At 38.2% G+C, this 13,912-nt stretch overlaps 1 protein-coding gene across 3 annotated transcripts in view; it reads right to left on the reverse strand.

Annotated features, from left to right (window-relative positions):
- Positions 1–5,528: 5,528 nt before the first annotated feature.
- SMPD3 (sphingomyelin phosphodiesterase 3) overlaps positions 5,529–13,912 on the reverse strand; it is a 118,549-nt gene continuing 110,165 nt past the window's right edge. For 2 of the 3 annotated variants that reach the window (XM_075188917.1, XM_075188918.1), the window contains exons 6-9: positions 13,621–13,710; positions 12,187–12,250; positions 11,079–11,250; positions 5,529–6,355 (exon numbers count right to left, since the gene is read on the reverse strand). In XM_075188917.1, coding sequence (XP_075045018.1) covers positions 6,254–6,355; positions 11,079–11,250; positions 12,187–12,250; positions 13,621–13,710 — 428 coding nt within the window. In that variant the 3' untranslated portion in view covers positions 5,529–6,253. The remainder of the gene's footprint in view (positions 6,356–11,078; positions 11,251–12,186; positions 12,251–13,620; positions 13,711–13,912) is intronic. The other variant, XM_075188919.1, reaches the window with a different exon arrangement.

Genomic DNA, 13,912 nt, shown 5'->3' on the forward strand with positions numbered 1-13,912 from the left:
TTATGTCGGAGGAGTTAGTCTCACCTATTTTATTAATAACCTAATTGTCTTTACTCTGGATAAAGACTTCACCTGTGATGTTTTCCTAGAAATTTTTTACTCTAGAAAATTATTAGCAAATTGCGCGCATCAGAAATAAACGATTCCATTATGAAATTAATTCATCCCTTAGTTGATGTGCCCGCGAAAGGTAGAATATATCTCTACACATTTTCTGACTCAATTAATATAAATAGTAATGATGGAAAAATATTTCTGAGTAGTTTTCATGAATTATTTATAAAGCTGGCAGCTGTTACTGTCCCTCTGGGCTGCCACAGAGGAGCAAAGAGTGGTGGGTAACTGTGATCTAGCTGATTATCTCACATAAACCTAAATAAAACAAGTCTAACAGTTGTACAAGTTAGTCTCCAGAAGGCTCCCCGTTGTATCCATCAATATGCTTAACAAACACACCGTCTGATGGGCTTAGTCTTTAGTTCTCTTACATAGATATATGTGAATGTTATTGGCATCTCTAGTCTAGTAAAGTGAACGGAAGTCATGTATAAACAGATGGCACAGTAATAAAGAACACTAAAGGAGTTATTTCTTGGTTGCGCCATCATGTGATTGATTTTGCACTATGGCGCCCACTATTTGCATAGCAAGATGGCATCTTTTGTTACAGAGCAAATATTGAATTATATAATGGTTTCCATATTCATTATTATCGAGTGTAAAACAGGATTCCAGTATGCTGGCAAGACAATTAAATGAGCTATGAAGATAAGATAAGATAAGAAAAAGACCATGGAGTAAATGTATCAAGCTGAGAGTTTTCCGGCGGGTTTGAAAAACCAATCGGGTTCTAGCTATCATTTATTTAGTACATTCTACAAAATGACAGCTAGAATCTGATTGGTTGCTATAGGCAACATCTCCATTTTTCAATCCCGCCGGAAAACTCTCAGCTTGATACATTTACCCCCATGGGTTTGACACATTAAGGAAATTTAAGCAAAAAATTGAGTACGTTTTCTTACTCAAGTTTTCCGGACAAAACCATGTTACAACGCAAGGGGTGCAAATTAGTTTATTATTTTGCACATAAGGAAAATACTGGCTGTTTTTTCGTGTAGCACACAAATACTTGAAAGCTTATTTGTACAATGAAATCTAAAGTTGATCTAGGACATTCCCTACCCCAAATATAAATCTGCCATCACATTTTAAATTTACCTCCCCTCCAATGACACATGGTTTTGCCTTACTTACTTACTTTTGCTTAACTTTCCTTAAGGAATCAGGCCCCGTGATCCTAACAGCAGCTGGCAGATGGATTAACCAATACTGTATGGGGTGTGCATGATAGTTATAGGTGCACAAAACAAACCATTTGCACAGTTCGTAACAAGTAAATCAATGTATTGAAGATTTCAAAATCCCTAAAATAATACTTAATATAGCCCAGATGTTCCCTTACTTACCCAAAATTAATAACTAAATTAGATGGGAAAAAAACCTAATTACTTCTGAGGAAAACAGGACATTTTCAGTTTAATTAATTGGGGGATTTTAAACTAGACATAAATACAGAAGGAGAAGTTCCTCCATCAATTTATAGGTTCACAGCAGGTGCTTGAAAGGATGGGATTATCCAGCAAGACACAAATACAGAATAATATCCCCCAGCGCACTGCTGTGAGTCAGTACAAGAACTGCTATTGTACATTTATGTCCTGGTCCTCTATTGCCATTTGGAGGTTCCTGGTGTACCTCTTAGTAAGGTAACTCTCAATTTAAAAACACATATATGTATGACCCAATATTGGGACTCTCATTGTTTAGAGTTAGGACCACCCTATCAGCAGAAGTGCCGTGACTTGGCGGGTGTCTTATCATGCGTTTGCAAATGTGTGTAACTGAGAATTCTGCATTTTGTGTACAAGTAGGATGGCAGCTCTTTTACTGGTTCACAGCAGTGTGCTGGGGGATTTTGTTCTGTATTTCTGAACTAGACAGTGTTTGACGTGACTTTTTTACCTGGTCCCATCAGGGCCGGATTAAGCCAACGTGGGCCCCTGGGCTAAGAGGCCCCCAGTAATTTGTAAAGGCCCCCCTCAGCCCCAGTGTATCCCCTCCGCTCCTTCCATACATAGAAACTTACCTGGTACTCTTCGCTGCAGCCTTCAGATGGCACCTCTTCTTTCTTCTTGCCCTGCTGTCAGTGAGGGCGAGGTGCCCATCGCGCTGGTCAGTGAGGAAGTCATAGTCTCACGAGACCTCTTTGCTAAGCATCACGCTATGCACAGTGCCCCCACTGACAGCAAGGCAGCCAACAGCATCACAGTAGCTGTTAGCTGCGCCTGCCTAACTTGAATGAATGGGACCTGATCGCCGGCATTAAGTTAAAATCTTTGTTAGGGCCCCTTAGCTTCCCGAGGCCCCTGGGCTACAGCCCAGAAAGGCCAATAAGTTAATTCGGCTCTGGGTCCTATGCAGAGGGGATGGACAGCAAACAAAGTGCTACCTGAGTGCAAAAGCTTTATCTTAGGAGGATATTTGATGCATGTTGGGACATGGGAACAACAGAGAAACACAATGGGGTAAATGTAGCAAACCTTCTAAAAAGGAAATTAAGGTGTTGCCCATAGCAACCATTCATTTATCTAGTACATTCTACAGAATGATAGCTAGAATTTGGTTGGTTGCTATGGGCAACATCTCCACTTTTTCTTTTTAGGTTTGATACAATTACCCTAATGACTTCTAATTTTCCATATACCAAGCGTCATTTTCTAGTATTCTATCTATCTCATATCTATCTATCTATCTCATATCTATCTATCTATCTATCTATCTATCTATCTATCTAATGTCTATCTCATATCTATCTATCTCATATCTATCTATCTATCTATCTATCTCATATCTATCTATCTCATATCTATCTATCTATCTATCTATCTATCTATCTATCTATCTATCTCATATCTATCTATCTATCTAATATTTATCTCATATCTATCTATCTCATATCTATCTATCTATCTATCTAATATCTATCTATCTATCTATCTATCTAATGTCTATCTCATATCTATCTATCTCATATCTATCTATCTATCTATCTAATATCTATCTCATATCTATCTATCTCATATCTATCTATCTATCTATCTATCTATCTATCTATCTATCTATCTATCTCATATCTATCTATGTATCTAATATCTATCTCATATCTATCTATCTATCTCTCTATCTCATATCTATCTATCTCATATCTATCTATCTATCTATCTATCTATCTATCTATCTATCTAATATCTATCTCATATCTATCTATCTATCTCTCTATCTCATATCTATCTATCTCATATCTATCTATCTATCTAATATCTATCTCATATCTATCTATCTATCTCATATCTATCTATCTATCTATCTATCTATCTATCTATCTATCTCATATCTATCTATCTATCTATCTATCTATCTATCTATCTCATATCTATCTATCTATCTATCTAATATCTATCTCATATCTATCTATCTATCTATCTAATATCTATCTCATATCTATCTATCTATCTCATATCTATCTATCTATCTATCTAATATCTATCGCATATCTATCTATCTATCTATCTATCTATCTATCTATCTATCTATCTAATATCTATCTCATATCTATCTATCTATCTATCTATCTATCTCATATCTATCTATCTATCTATCTATCTATCTATCTATCTATCTCATATCTATCTATCTATCTAATATCTATCTCATATCTATCTATCTATCTCATATCTATCTATCTATCTATCTATCTATCTATCTATCTATCTATCTATCTCATATCTATCTATCTATCTATCTATCTATCTATCTATCTATCTATCTCATATCTATCTATCTATCTATCTAATATCTATCTCATATCTATCTATCTATCTATCTATCTAATATCTATCTCATATCTATCTATCTATCTCATATCTATCTATCTATCTAATATCTATCGCATATCTATCTATCTATCTATCTATCTATCTATCTAATATCTATCTCATATCTATCTATCTATCTATCTATCTATCTATCTATCTATCTCATATCTATCTATCTATCTATCTATCTATCTATCTCATATCTATCTAATATTTATCTCATATCTATCTATCTATCTAATATCTATCTCATATCTATCTATCTATCTATCTATCTATCTATCTATCTATCTCATATCTATCTATTTCATATCTATCTATCTATCTAATATCTATCTCATATCTATCTATCTATCTCATATCTATCTATCTATCTATCTATCTATCTATCTATCTATCTATCTATCTATCTCTCATACACTATATCTACATTCCAAGTGCACTGAGACTACTTTCTCTGTTTGGTAAAGGTTCTCCTATGTAATATTTACATTCATGTTGTTTTGCTCATGTAGCATCACGCCCACCATTACCATCTGCTTGCAGTACTTTAACCCAATATCTCCCCCCAGAGGCTAAATTTATAGTCATATACTTCAGGCTGGAGACTAAGGCTATAAGCAGCGGCAATTTTCTAATAATGAATCCATGAATAATTAATTGTTTTCGAGCAACAAAATAACTCTGGGCTTTTTTGTTTTGTGAGACGGGGCAGCAATTAAAGTTTGCACTTCGCCTACTCAAAGGAGAAGTTGCACAAATATTCCAGCAGATAAAGCCTACAAATTCACTGGGAACTACTGTCATCACAGATGCTGAGGAATGAATGGATAGATTGAATATTGGCCCAGCACTCCAAATTGCGGCACTCACTGCGTTTAGAAGACTGCCCAATTTTAAATAGCTAACCCTCAAAAGTGCACACTACGGGCCTGATTTATTCAGTAAAGTAAAGCAAAAAAAGAAGTAACTTTGCACCTTGACAAAACCATGTTACCATGCAAGGGGTGCAAAGTTAAATACTGGCTGTTATTTCATGTAGAACACAATACTTGATAGCTTTATTTTTAGACTGACATTTAAAGTTGATCTAGGACATGCCCTACCCCAACTATAAATCTTCCATCGCTTTTTAAATTTGTCTCCCCCTCCAATGCAACATGGTTTTGCCTAGGTGCAAAGTTACTCAATTATTTTGCTTTACTTTCCTTAATGAATCCGGCCCTACGCCTATAAGTGACACTAATAACAGTTGCTTACTGAGCTTGTACATACTTCCTCATCTTCATTCTTCCTCATCCTACCCCATCACGCTTACATCTTTCCAAATAGTCATAAATTCCCCTGCATGTTGCTGCCCATATTTATCAATATTCAGATATGAAAACTGGTGGGGTAATCCGTAGCAAAAACCCAGACATTTGCTTTCAATTTTTAAACACCACTATAAAAACGAACCTGATATGGGTTCTACTATCTTCTGTTCCCTAGAGATGTGACGTAGAGTACCAAGGTTACCTTGCCACGGAACTGAAATTCCCGACCTGTTTCTCCTCTCGGATTGGTTTAAAATGGTCAAAGCAGTCCAGATTGATAAAAGCAGGGTGATATTTTATTGTGTAATTTCTATAACCATTGGAAAAAAAAAACGATTAAAGAAAATACTGCAAAGCCATTAAAAAATTATTAGCCAATCAAGGAAACCACAGTTTTCTTAATTTGTAATTCACGTTCTTGGCTGTATTCTTTCCCTTTGGAGTGTCCAGATGTAATTGGCTTATTTTTTTTTTTATATATTTTTTTTTTATGCAGAGCCTCATGCAATTATAGCGCATGCTAGTGGAGGTGTTCGGAACTACAACAAGAACCTAAAAAGTAAAATGGTTAATGGTCCTTTTTTTTCCTTTAGATATACAAAGATTATGTCAAAACAAAAAGAAAAAAAAAAAGAAATAAATGTAAAAGAAACATTGAACAGCATTTCACGGTTACAAACTAAATTGTGCTATATAGTGGTATAAAAAACATCTTGGTAAGAATGGCACTGGATCTGTTCTAGGTCCTCTCATTCTGTTTACCATAGAGAGGGTGGCGGCCGGCTGTGGGAGCTGCTCTGGGACCCAATGGCACCAGTGAGGAAGCTTCTGAACACATTCCTCTTATCTGCTTCCTTCATGCAGTCCAAATAGTGGAGGACTCTTGTGGCTCCATTAGGACGCTGGATAAATCTTCCTGCTCCAGATGTTGGGGCTTGGAGTAACCCCCTGGGCCGTGTGTACTTTCCCCATTAACACTGGCTGAGTCCACAGTCCTGCTTAAGACTCCTCTTCCCCTGCAGAAACACTCAGTCGCATTGCTACTGGCACATGGTCTGTAAGTCCGGCTAGTTGTGTGATAAAACTGTACTCTTCAACCTCCTAATAAAAGAGACATACAAACATTTTGTATAGTCAAACGGAACAAACTATGCAAAGCAAAATTGATTTCTCTCTCATATCCATCTCTCTCATACCCAACTATTTTCTATATATCTCTCTCATATCCATCTATGTTATATCCATCTATGCCATATCTATCTCTCTCTCTCTCTCATATCTCTCTCATATCAATCTATCTCATATCCATCTCCATCATATTGATGATCTATGTCATATCTATCTCTCTCATATCTCTCTCATATCAATCTATCTCATCTCAATCTCTATCATATCCATCTATGTCATATATATATCTCTCTCATATCAATCTATCTCATATCCATCTATGCTATATCCATGTATGTCATATCTCTCCCTCTCTCATATCATCTCTATCTCATATCGATCTATGTCATATCCATCTATGTCATATTCATCTATGTTATATCCATCTATGTCATATACATCTATGTCATATCCATCTCTCCCTTATCCATCTCTACCATATCCATCTATGTTATATCCATCTATGTCATATCTATCTCTCTCATATCCATCTATGTTATATCCATCTATGTCATATCTATCTCTCTCTCATATCAATATCTCATATCCATCTATGTCATATCTATCTCTCTCTCTCATATCCATCTATGTCATATCTATCTCTCTCATATCAATATCTCATATCCATCTATGTCATATCTATCTCTCTCTCTCATATCAATATCTCATATCCATCTATGTCATATCTATCTCTCTCTCTCATATCCATCTATGTTATATCCATCTATGTCATATCTATCTCTCTCATATCAATATCTCATATCCATCTATGTCATATCTATCTCTCTCTCTCATCTCTCTCTCATATCCATCTATGTCATATCTATCTCTCTCTCTCATATCCATCTATGTCATATCCATCTCTCTCGCTCTTCTATCCATCTCTCTCTCCTATCTATCTCTCTCGCTCTCCTATCTATCTCGCTCTCCTATCTATCTCTCTCTCCTATCTATCTCTCTCGCTCTCCTATCCATCTCTCTTTCCTATCTATCTCTCTCGCTCTCCTATCCATCTCTCTCTCCTATCTATCTCTCTCGCTCTCCTATCCATTGCTCTCTCTCTTTTTTTAAAACAAAATATTTTATTAATTTTTACAAGTCAATATATAAAATACATACCATACAATATATGTTATTGACAGAGTGAATTGACAATAAAGAAGGAAATAAACATAGACGGAAGCTCTAATTTGTTACAAGAAAGTATGTATGTTGCTACAGCAGAGACATGTATTTTAAGGGAGACAAACGGGTAGAACAGGGTAGGGGAGGAATGACAGGGAGATGTGGGAGGTTTCTTATATTTGGAATGATAAAGTAATGTTGAGGAAGGAATGCAGTGATATTCAGGAATGCAGAAGGGTATGTAGGTAATGTGTATACCTGGAGGGGTGAGGTATAAGTCACCAAATCTGATGTAAATTGGGAGTTACAGCAATAAGAGGATGTCAAAAGGTTGTTAGTGGACGTTCGGCTTCATAATGATTCGTCCAGAGATACCATGGGGTATAATTACTAAACTGAGGGTTTGAAAAAGTGGAGATGTTGCCTATAGCAACCAATCAGATTCTAGTTGCCATTTTGTAGAATGTACTAAATAAATGACAGCTAGTATCTGATTGGTTGCTATAGGCAACATCTCCACTTTTTCAAACCCACAGTTTAGTAAATCTAGCCCCATGTGTTTTGGAAATTTACTGGGGTATCATTAAGAAAAGCTGATATGCTTTCCATTCGATAAACTGACCAAATGTTGTTGATAGTGGCAGGGAGTGTGGGGGGAGGTGTTTTTCCAAGACGCAGCTATTAAACATTTAGCTGCGTTTAAGATGTGCTTGATAAGTTTTTCTATAGGCCGAGTGGTGTCCGGGAGCGGCCTAGGAAGAAGAGAATATAGCAGGGAGTCAGGCTTTTTAATCTGAGTAATAGAATCGATAAGGGTATGAATTTGTCGCCAATAGGGTTGTATTTTTGGACAAATCCACCAATCGTGTAGCAGGGTACCACGTAATCCACATCCTCTCCAACATCGATCTGTGGAATTAGGAAATATAGTATGTAGATAGGAGGGGACTAAATACCAGCTATAGTAAGGTTTGAAGGAATTTTCCTAGCTGAAATAAGATCTAATTTTTGACCATTCTTTAGGAGCCAGGATCTCCCCTGTGTACCCGCTCCCATACTATTTCATGGGGATCTTTGTCTGGTAGATTGTAGTTATTAATCAGTTGATACAGAGTAGATATTAGGCCCCTTGTAGTGGGAGAACTGCGACACAGAGATTTTAGAGCCGAGCATTGGTCCTATGGGAGGGGTGTCTGTAAAGAATGATAAAAATGTCTGATTTGGAGGTATTGATAGAATATTTTGTGTGGCACCTAATCGTGCTTGGAGATCCGAGAAAGTAGGGAGAAATCTCATTGAGGCTAGGTCCTATATAAAAAGTAAATTATGTGAAGTCCAATCGTGAAACAGTTTATGGTCCAGGCCTGGCGCAAAGTTTTTATTGTTCCATAGTGGGACTAATAACGGGTATTTGGATCATAATTTATAAGTCCGCGTTACCCTGTCCCATATGGAAATGGAAAATCGTATTGTGGGGATTTGAGCTAAGCGTCTGGTCCTGTGTTGGGATAGGATTCAGAGCAGTGAATATGGAGAGTGTAGTTGTAGAACATCTGACTCAATAAGGGTCCAAACTCTGCGATAGGGGGCGAGTGCCAAAGAATACATTTGGACATGTGCGTTGCGTGATAGTATTTTAATATGCTTGGGAGGCCAAGACCTCCGGCAGTTTGATGTTTAACGAGAATTTGCATTCATACCCTAGGTCTACGTCCCGCCCAAATAAATCTGGAAAGCATTTATTGTAGGTGTTTAAGTATATGTGTGGAACTTGTATTGGAAGTGTTTGCCACAAGTAAAGTAGTCTGGGCAAGATATTCACTTTAACAGAGGCCATGCGGCAAATCCAGGAGATAAGAAGTTTATTCCATTGTGCTAATTCAGGTTTAATTGTATTAATGAGTCTGGGAAAGTTGTCCGTATACAGTTGGGAATAATTCTTTGTTAGGTAAACCCCAAGATGATTGATCTTTTTATGTTGCCAACGAAAATTATAATTAGCTTTGAGAGATTGGAAAGTCTGTTGGGGAATATTGAGGTCTAGTATCTCAGATTTATCTGCGTTTATTTTATAGTTTGATAGAGAACTATAGTCAGATATTTCTTTAAAGAGGTTAGGTAGAGAGATGTGAGCTTTAGATATTGTTAATATAACACCATCAGCATATAGAGCGATCTTATGATCTCTTGAGCTTGTGGGGATGCCTGTGATGTCAGGGTTATTTCTAAATTTCACTGCTGAGGGTTCTATAATGAGAGCGAAAAGTAACGGGGATAGAGGGCATTCCTGGCGGGTTTCGTTGTGTATGTTAAAGGGGGGGATGTGTGTCTATTAGCTAACACTGATGCTGTAGGATTATGATAGAGAGCTGATATCCCTCTACAAAAAGCCCCCTGGATCCCCATGCTCACCAGGGTATGCTGCATGAAAGGCCAAGCAACTCTATCAAAGGCCTTTTCGGCATCTAATGTGACCACTAGAGCAGGAAGAGATGTACTGTTAGCTACATGGATTAAATTAGGTCCTTCTGGTATTGTCGGATGAACTAGTGGGGGGTGGACAGTACCCAATCTATTTGCTAGTATTTTTGCAAAAGGCTTTAAATCTACATTAAGAAGAGATATGGGTCTATAACTACTCGCCTCAGTTGGACCTCGATCTGGTTTGGGTATAACCACAATTCCCACTTCCAATCGCTCTCTCTCTTATCCATCGGTCTCTCTCTTATCCATCGGTCTCTCTCTTATCCATCGGTCTCTCTCTTATCCATCGCGCTCTCTCTTATCCATCGCTCTCTCTCTTACCCATCGCTCTTTCTCTTATCCATCGCTCTCTAATATTTCCTCTAGCTGTCAACAGCTACACATGGTCATTGCATTATAATGATTATAATTATTATAATAATATAATTATAATAATATTATTATAAATCATGGTTTTGTCCAGAAAACTTGAGTAAGAAAACGTACTCAAATTTTTTGCTTAACTTTCCTTAAAGAATCAGGCCCATAGTCATTAATGATAAAACATTAAAAAAATCCCCTTTTTTACCGAATGAAATACATTAATCAGGATGTAATTAATGTCTCCTGTACATAAAATGCATTTACAGTTGCTCCTGACTGTCATCTCTATCAGTCAGGTCTTACACCAGACCTGAAGCTGATGCAAGAGACGGCCAAAGCTTGAATCGGACGCTGCTGAGTGCACTTGAGCTTGGCACGCCCTTACTGTACAATGACTACGTGCATACGCTTATACCCCTCCCCGTTCTGCCCATGAAATAGTAACCTGTAGTAACTGACCTTTGTGCTAGAAGATAAATTGCTCACACTTGCATTCTGTGAAATACAGTTCGTTGCTGGGCATGCACAGTGCAATTTAACTCAAAGTACGGCAAGTATCGCCATTTACGTTTCTTAATGAACCAGGCCCAGAATATTCTAAAAATGTCTGCGATAATATTAGTGGATTTCATAAATATTGGGTTCATATAGGGACCTCAGAAATTAGCAGTAAAAGACAACTTACAGTACCTACCACTTTCCATTCCATATTGATTCCCTCTTCAGAATACATCATATAGTCGATCCTGCGTCCACTACCCTTTAACGGAACCTTCCTTCCTTTCTGGTTGGGACAATGGTTCTTGCTGGTGGGATATACCAGATATTCCTTCCTGCCCTCCTCATTTTCCAGGACTCTGGAAGGAAACATTAAGCAATCTGTTTTAATCTACAGCGGTATTACCCTTGTTGCATGATGGATAAACATAGTGAAGCTTCCCACTACATAAAGGAACCAACTAATGACAAGACCCCATAGCGATAGTGGAGAGAAAAATGGGAACACCTGCGTAAATAAGGGGCACCATGGTTATAGAGAACAAGGGCTTCCACACAGGAGTGGATCATTAGTTAATTAAGCAAATAACACCCCAGCATGGTCAGGGTCACATATAAAAATGGTTGCCTATAACTATGGCTAGCGTTGCTGCAAGAGGAAACATTGGTGAGGAAACAACAGGGGAGCAACTGCAAATGAAATGACTGTAAATATCAACCTGTGGTGCAAGTAGCCAGTTTAATCACAAAGGGTCCAATGAGAACCCCACAGCGCAGGATTTCATGGTCCTGTTCCAGTGCATAAACCACTCATCCCACTTGAATGTTTGTCACTTCAGTGTCGCAAAGAACACAGGTGATATCTATCACCGTGCAGTGGTCTCCACCAATAGGTGAGTGCACGTATGCTGCCAGCTAAAGAACTAAACAACTTTTTCCCAAGACTGAAGGGTTCCGTAATGTTGTTGCACACATTTTCCTAGCATGGTTTTGATGCGATCATTATCTTAGAAGACCATGCTAATTGCTATTGCGCATACAGACCATACTGACTGCACGTGGAGGCCGTAAGCCCTATTAACGGATGTAATATTCGGTTTCTATTTTTTTGCCTACTACCTGTGCAACATAAGCTTTAACCTGTACACTTTATGAATTAGATGCTTCAGCCACGCCATGAATTGTGATTACACGACTTCAAATACTCAACATTCTTATTCTGAAGAACTGACTTAACTGGCTGCAATAATTCCCACCACAACACACTGTTCCTTCTGTATATATAAGTCACTCACTTCTGTAGATTGTCTGGGGTACACACCTCCTCGTCATAGAGACCTTCCGGATCCAGCAGTGTTCCTGGCAAAACAAACACACATTAAACTGAATGCAATTTGAGGCTATTGTGTATTCCTGGAGCTTAGAGGCGACTCAGTCTGGGACCTACTCCATAATCACTGCATACTCTACAGCACTTCACAGGTGCACAGAGGAAAGCGGGAGACTGGGGCAGATTAACATGCTTTTGTAGCTCATGCTGGATTATACACATTCTCACACTTAAAGACCAGCACAATTTTAAAGACAAAGATAAACACACTCCAAGGCAAGAACACACTCCTAGGCAGCCAATGTAGGGACAGGACCATAAACATGTACTTCATGGGCTTAAAATGGGAAATACGGCTATGATTTGTGCCTTGTGCCTCAGTAATGTCACTAATTGCTAGGGAACCGATTATATATATATATATGTTTCTGCCAGAGTGTATTGGTTTGGAGAGCAAAATGTTGGGAGTAGAGGTAGAAGTTTCCACTGGCCAACAAGAGGACTTTGGCAGAATGAGGGTGCGGAACAGTGCAAACACTACATTTTGTTTTGCCGAGTAAGATTTTGTACAATGAGATACGAGGGGGTGCAGTTTTGTTTGCTCTGCGGAAGGTTACACAGACATAAACACTTTGCACCAGCTGTGGGCCGGCAGAGATCGCGATTTTGCACCTTCCTGTTGCATTCTACAGAGAATCGCGATTTCTAGGCGCACTTTGCCTAGTTTCCATTCCACCTTTCCCAATATGATTTGATGAAAATCAAGGGAACAAGTGTATCATCCTGTAACAACCTCTGTTCTCTTTAGTAAGCACTTTGCCTTATGTAAGATAAAGCTTTAGTAAAGGAGATCCTGATGTTCATCACTCTCACGATTAATTTAGGGCATAAGTGAGTTAAACCAAGCAGTACTTTAAGGCGGCAGGAGGCTAGAGATTGTGACTATTTTGCACAGTGCGCCTCTCCACAGACCTAGGCTCATTTCTAGTTTGCAGAAGATTACCCAGATAGCGGAAGATACACGTGCACCTTCATATGCGCTGATCAGACCATCTGGGTGGGTTGGTGTAAAACCAGAGCATTTTGTGCAGTGAATCCAATGCTCTTCGTAAATAGTACCTGCACCTTAATGTTGTACACTTTAGAGTTCTACAACGCCAATTTGATTCAGACTCATCCGTTTTTTCATGCAATATTTCTATTTCTACATTTGTTCCCAATTTTCCCACTAGGAGAGTAATCTATGCTTACAATAAAACGGTTTTCAAATCCTTCAAGCTTAACCAGACACGCCTTATCACACAAACCCTGCTGCTTATTTTTGTTACTTGCAGTATTTACAGTTTGCTGCAGGTGGCACTGTTGGAAAACATTCTTTGGACCCACAAACATCTCTTACCTATTGCCCAAGGCTTCTCCTCTCCGGGACTCAGTCTGCATGGATCCTTATAGTGTGTAAACAGGGCGTGCTGCTGCTCCAGCTTATCTTCTGCACCAGAACATAAGCACACAATTTTCTTGGTTACAGATGTTTAGATTTTTTTCTACCACACTACAGCTCTCTCCTACATTCCATTTCAGCGCACTATTCTCTGACACTACAACATTGTCTTAAAAGGAGAATGCATTTCTTACAATGATTCTGCAAAATAATATAAGCTTCTATTATGTACTCTCACGTGTAACCCTCA

Source organism: Mixophyes fleayi, chromosome 10 (assembly GCF_038048845.1).
Source record: "Mixophyes fleayi isolate aMixFle1 chromosome 10, aMixFle1.hap1, whole genome shotgun sequence".
In the NCBI taxonomy this organism is placed as follows: domain Eukaryota; kingdom Metazoa; phylum Chordata; class Amphibia; order Anura; family Limnodynastidae; genus Mixophyes; species Mixophyes fleayi.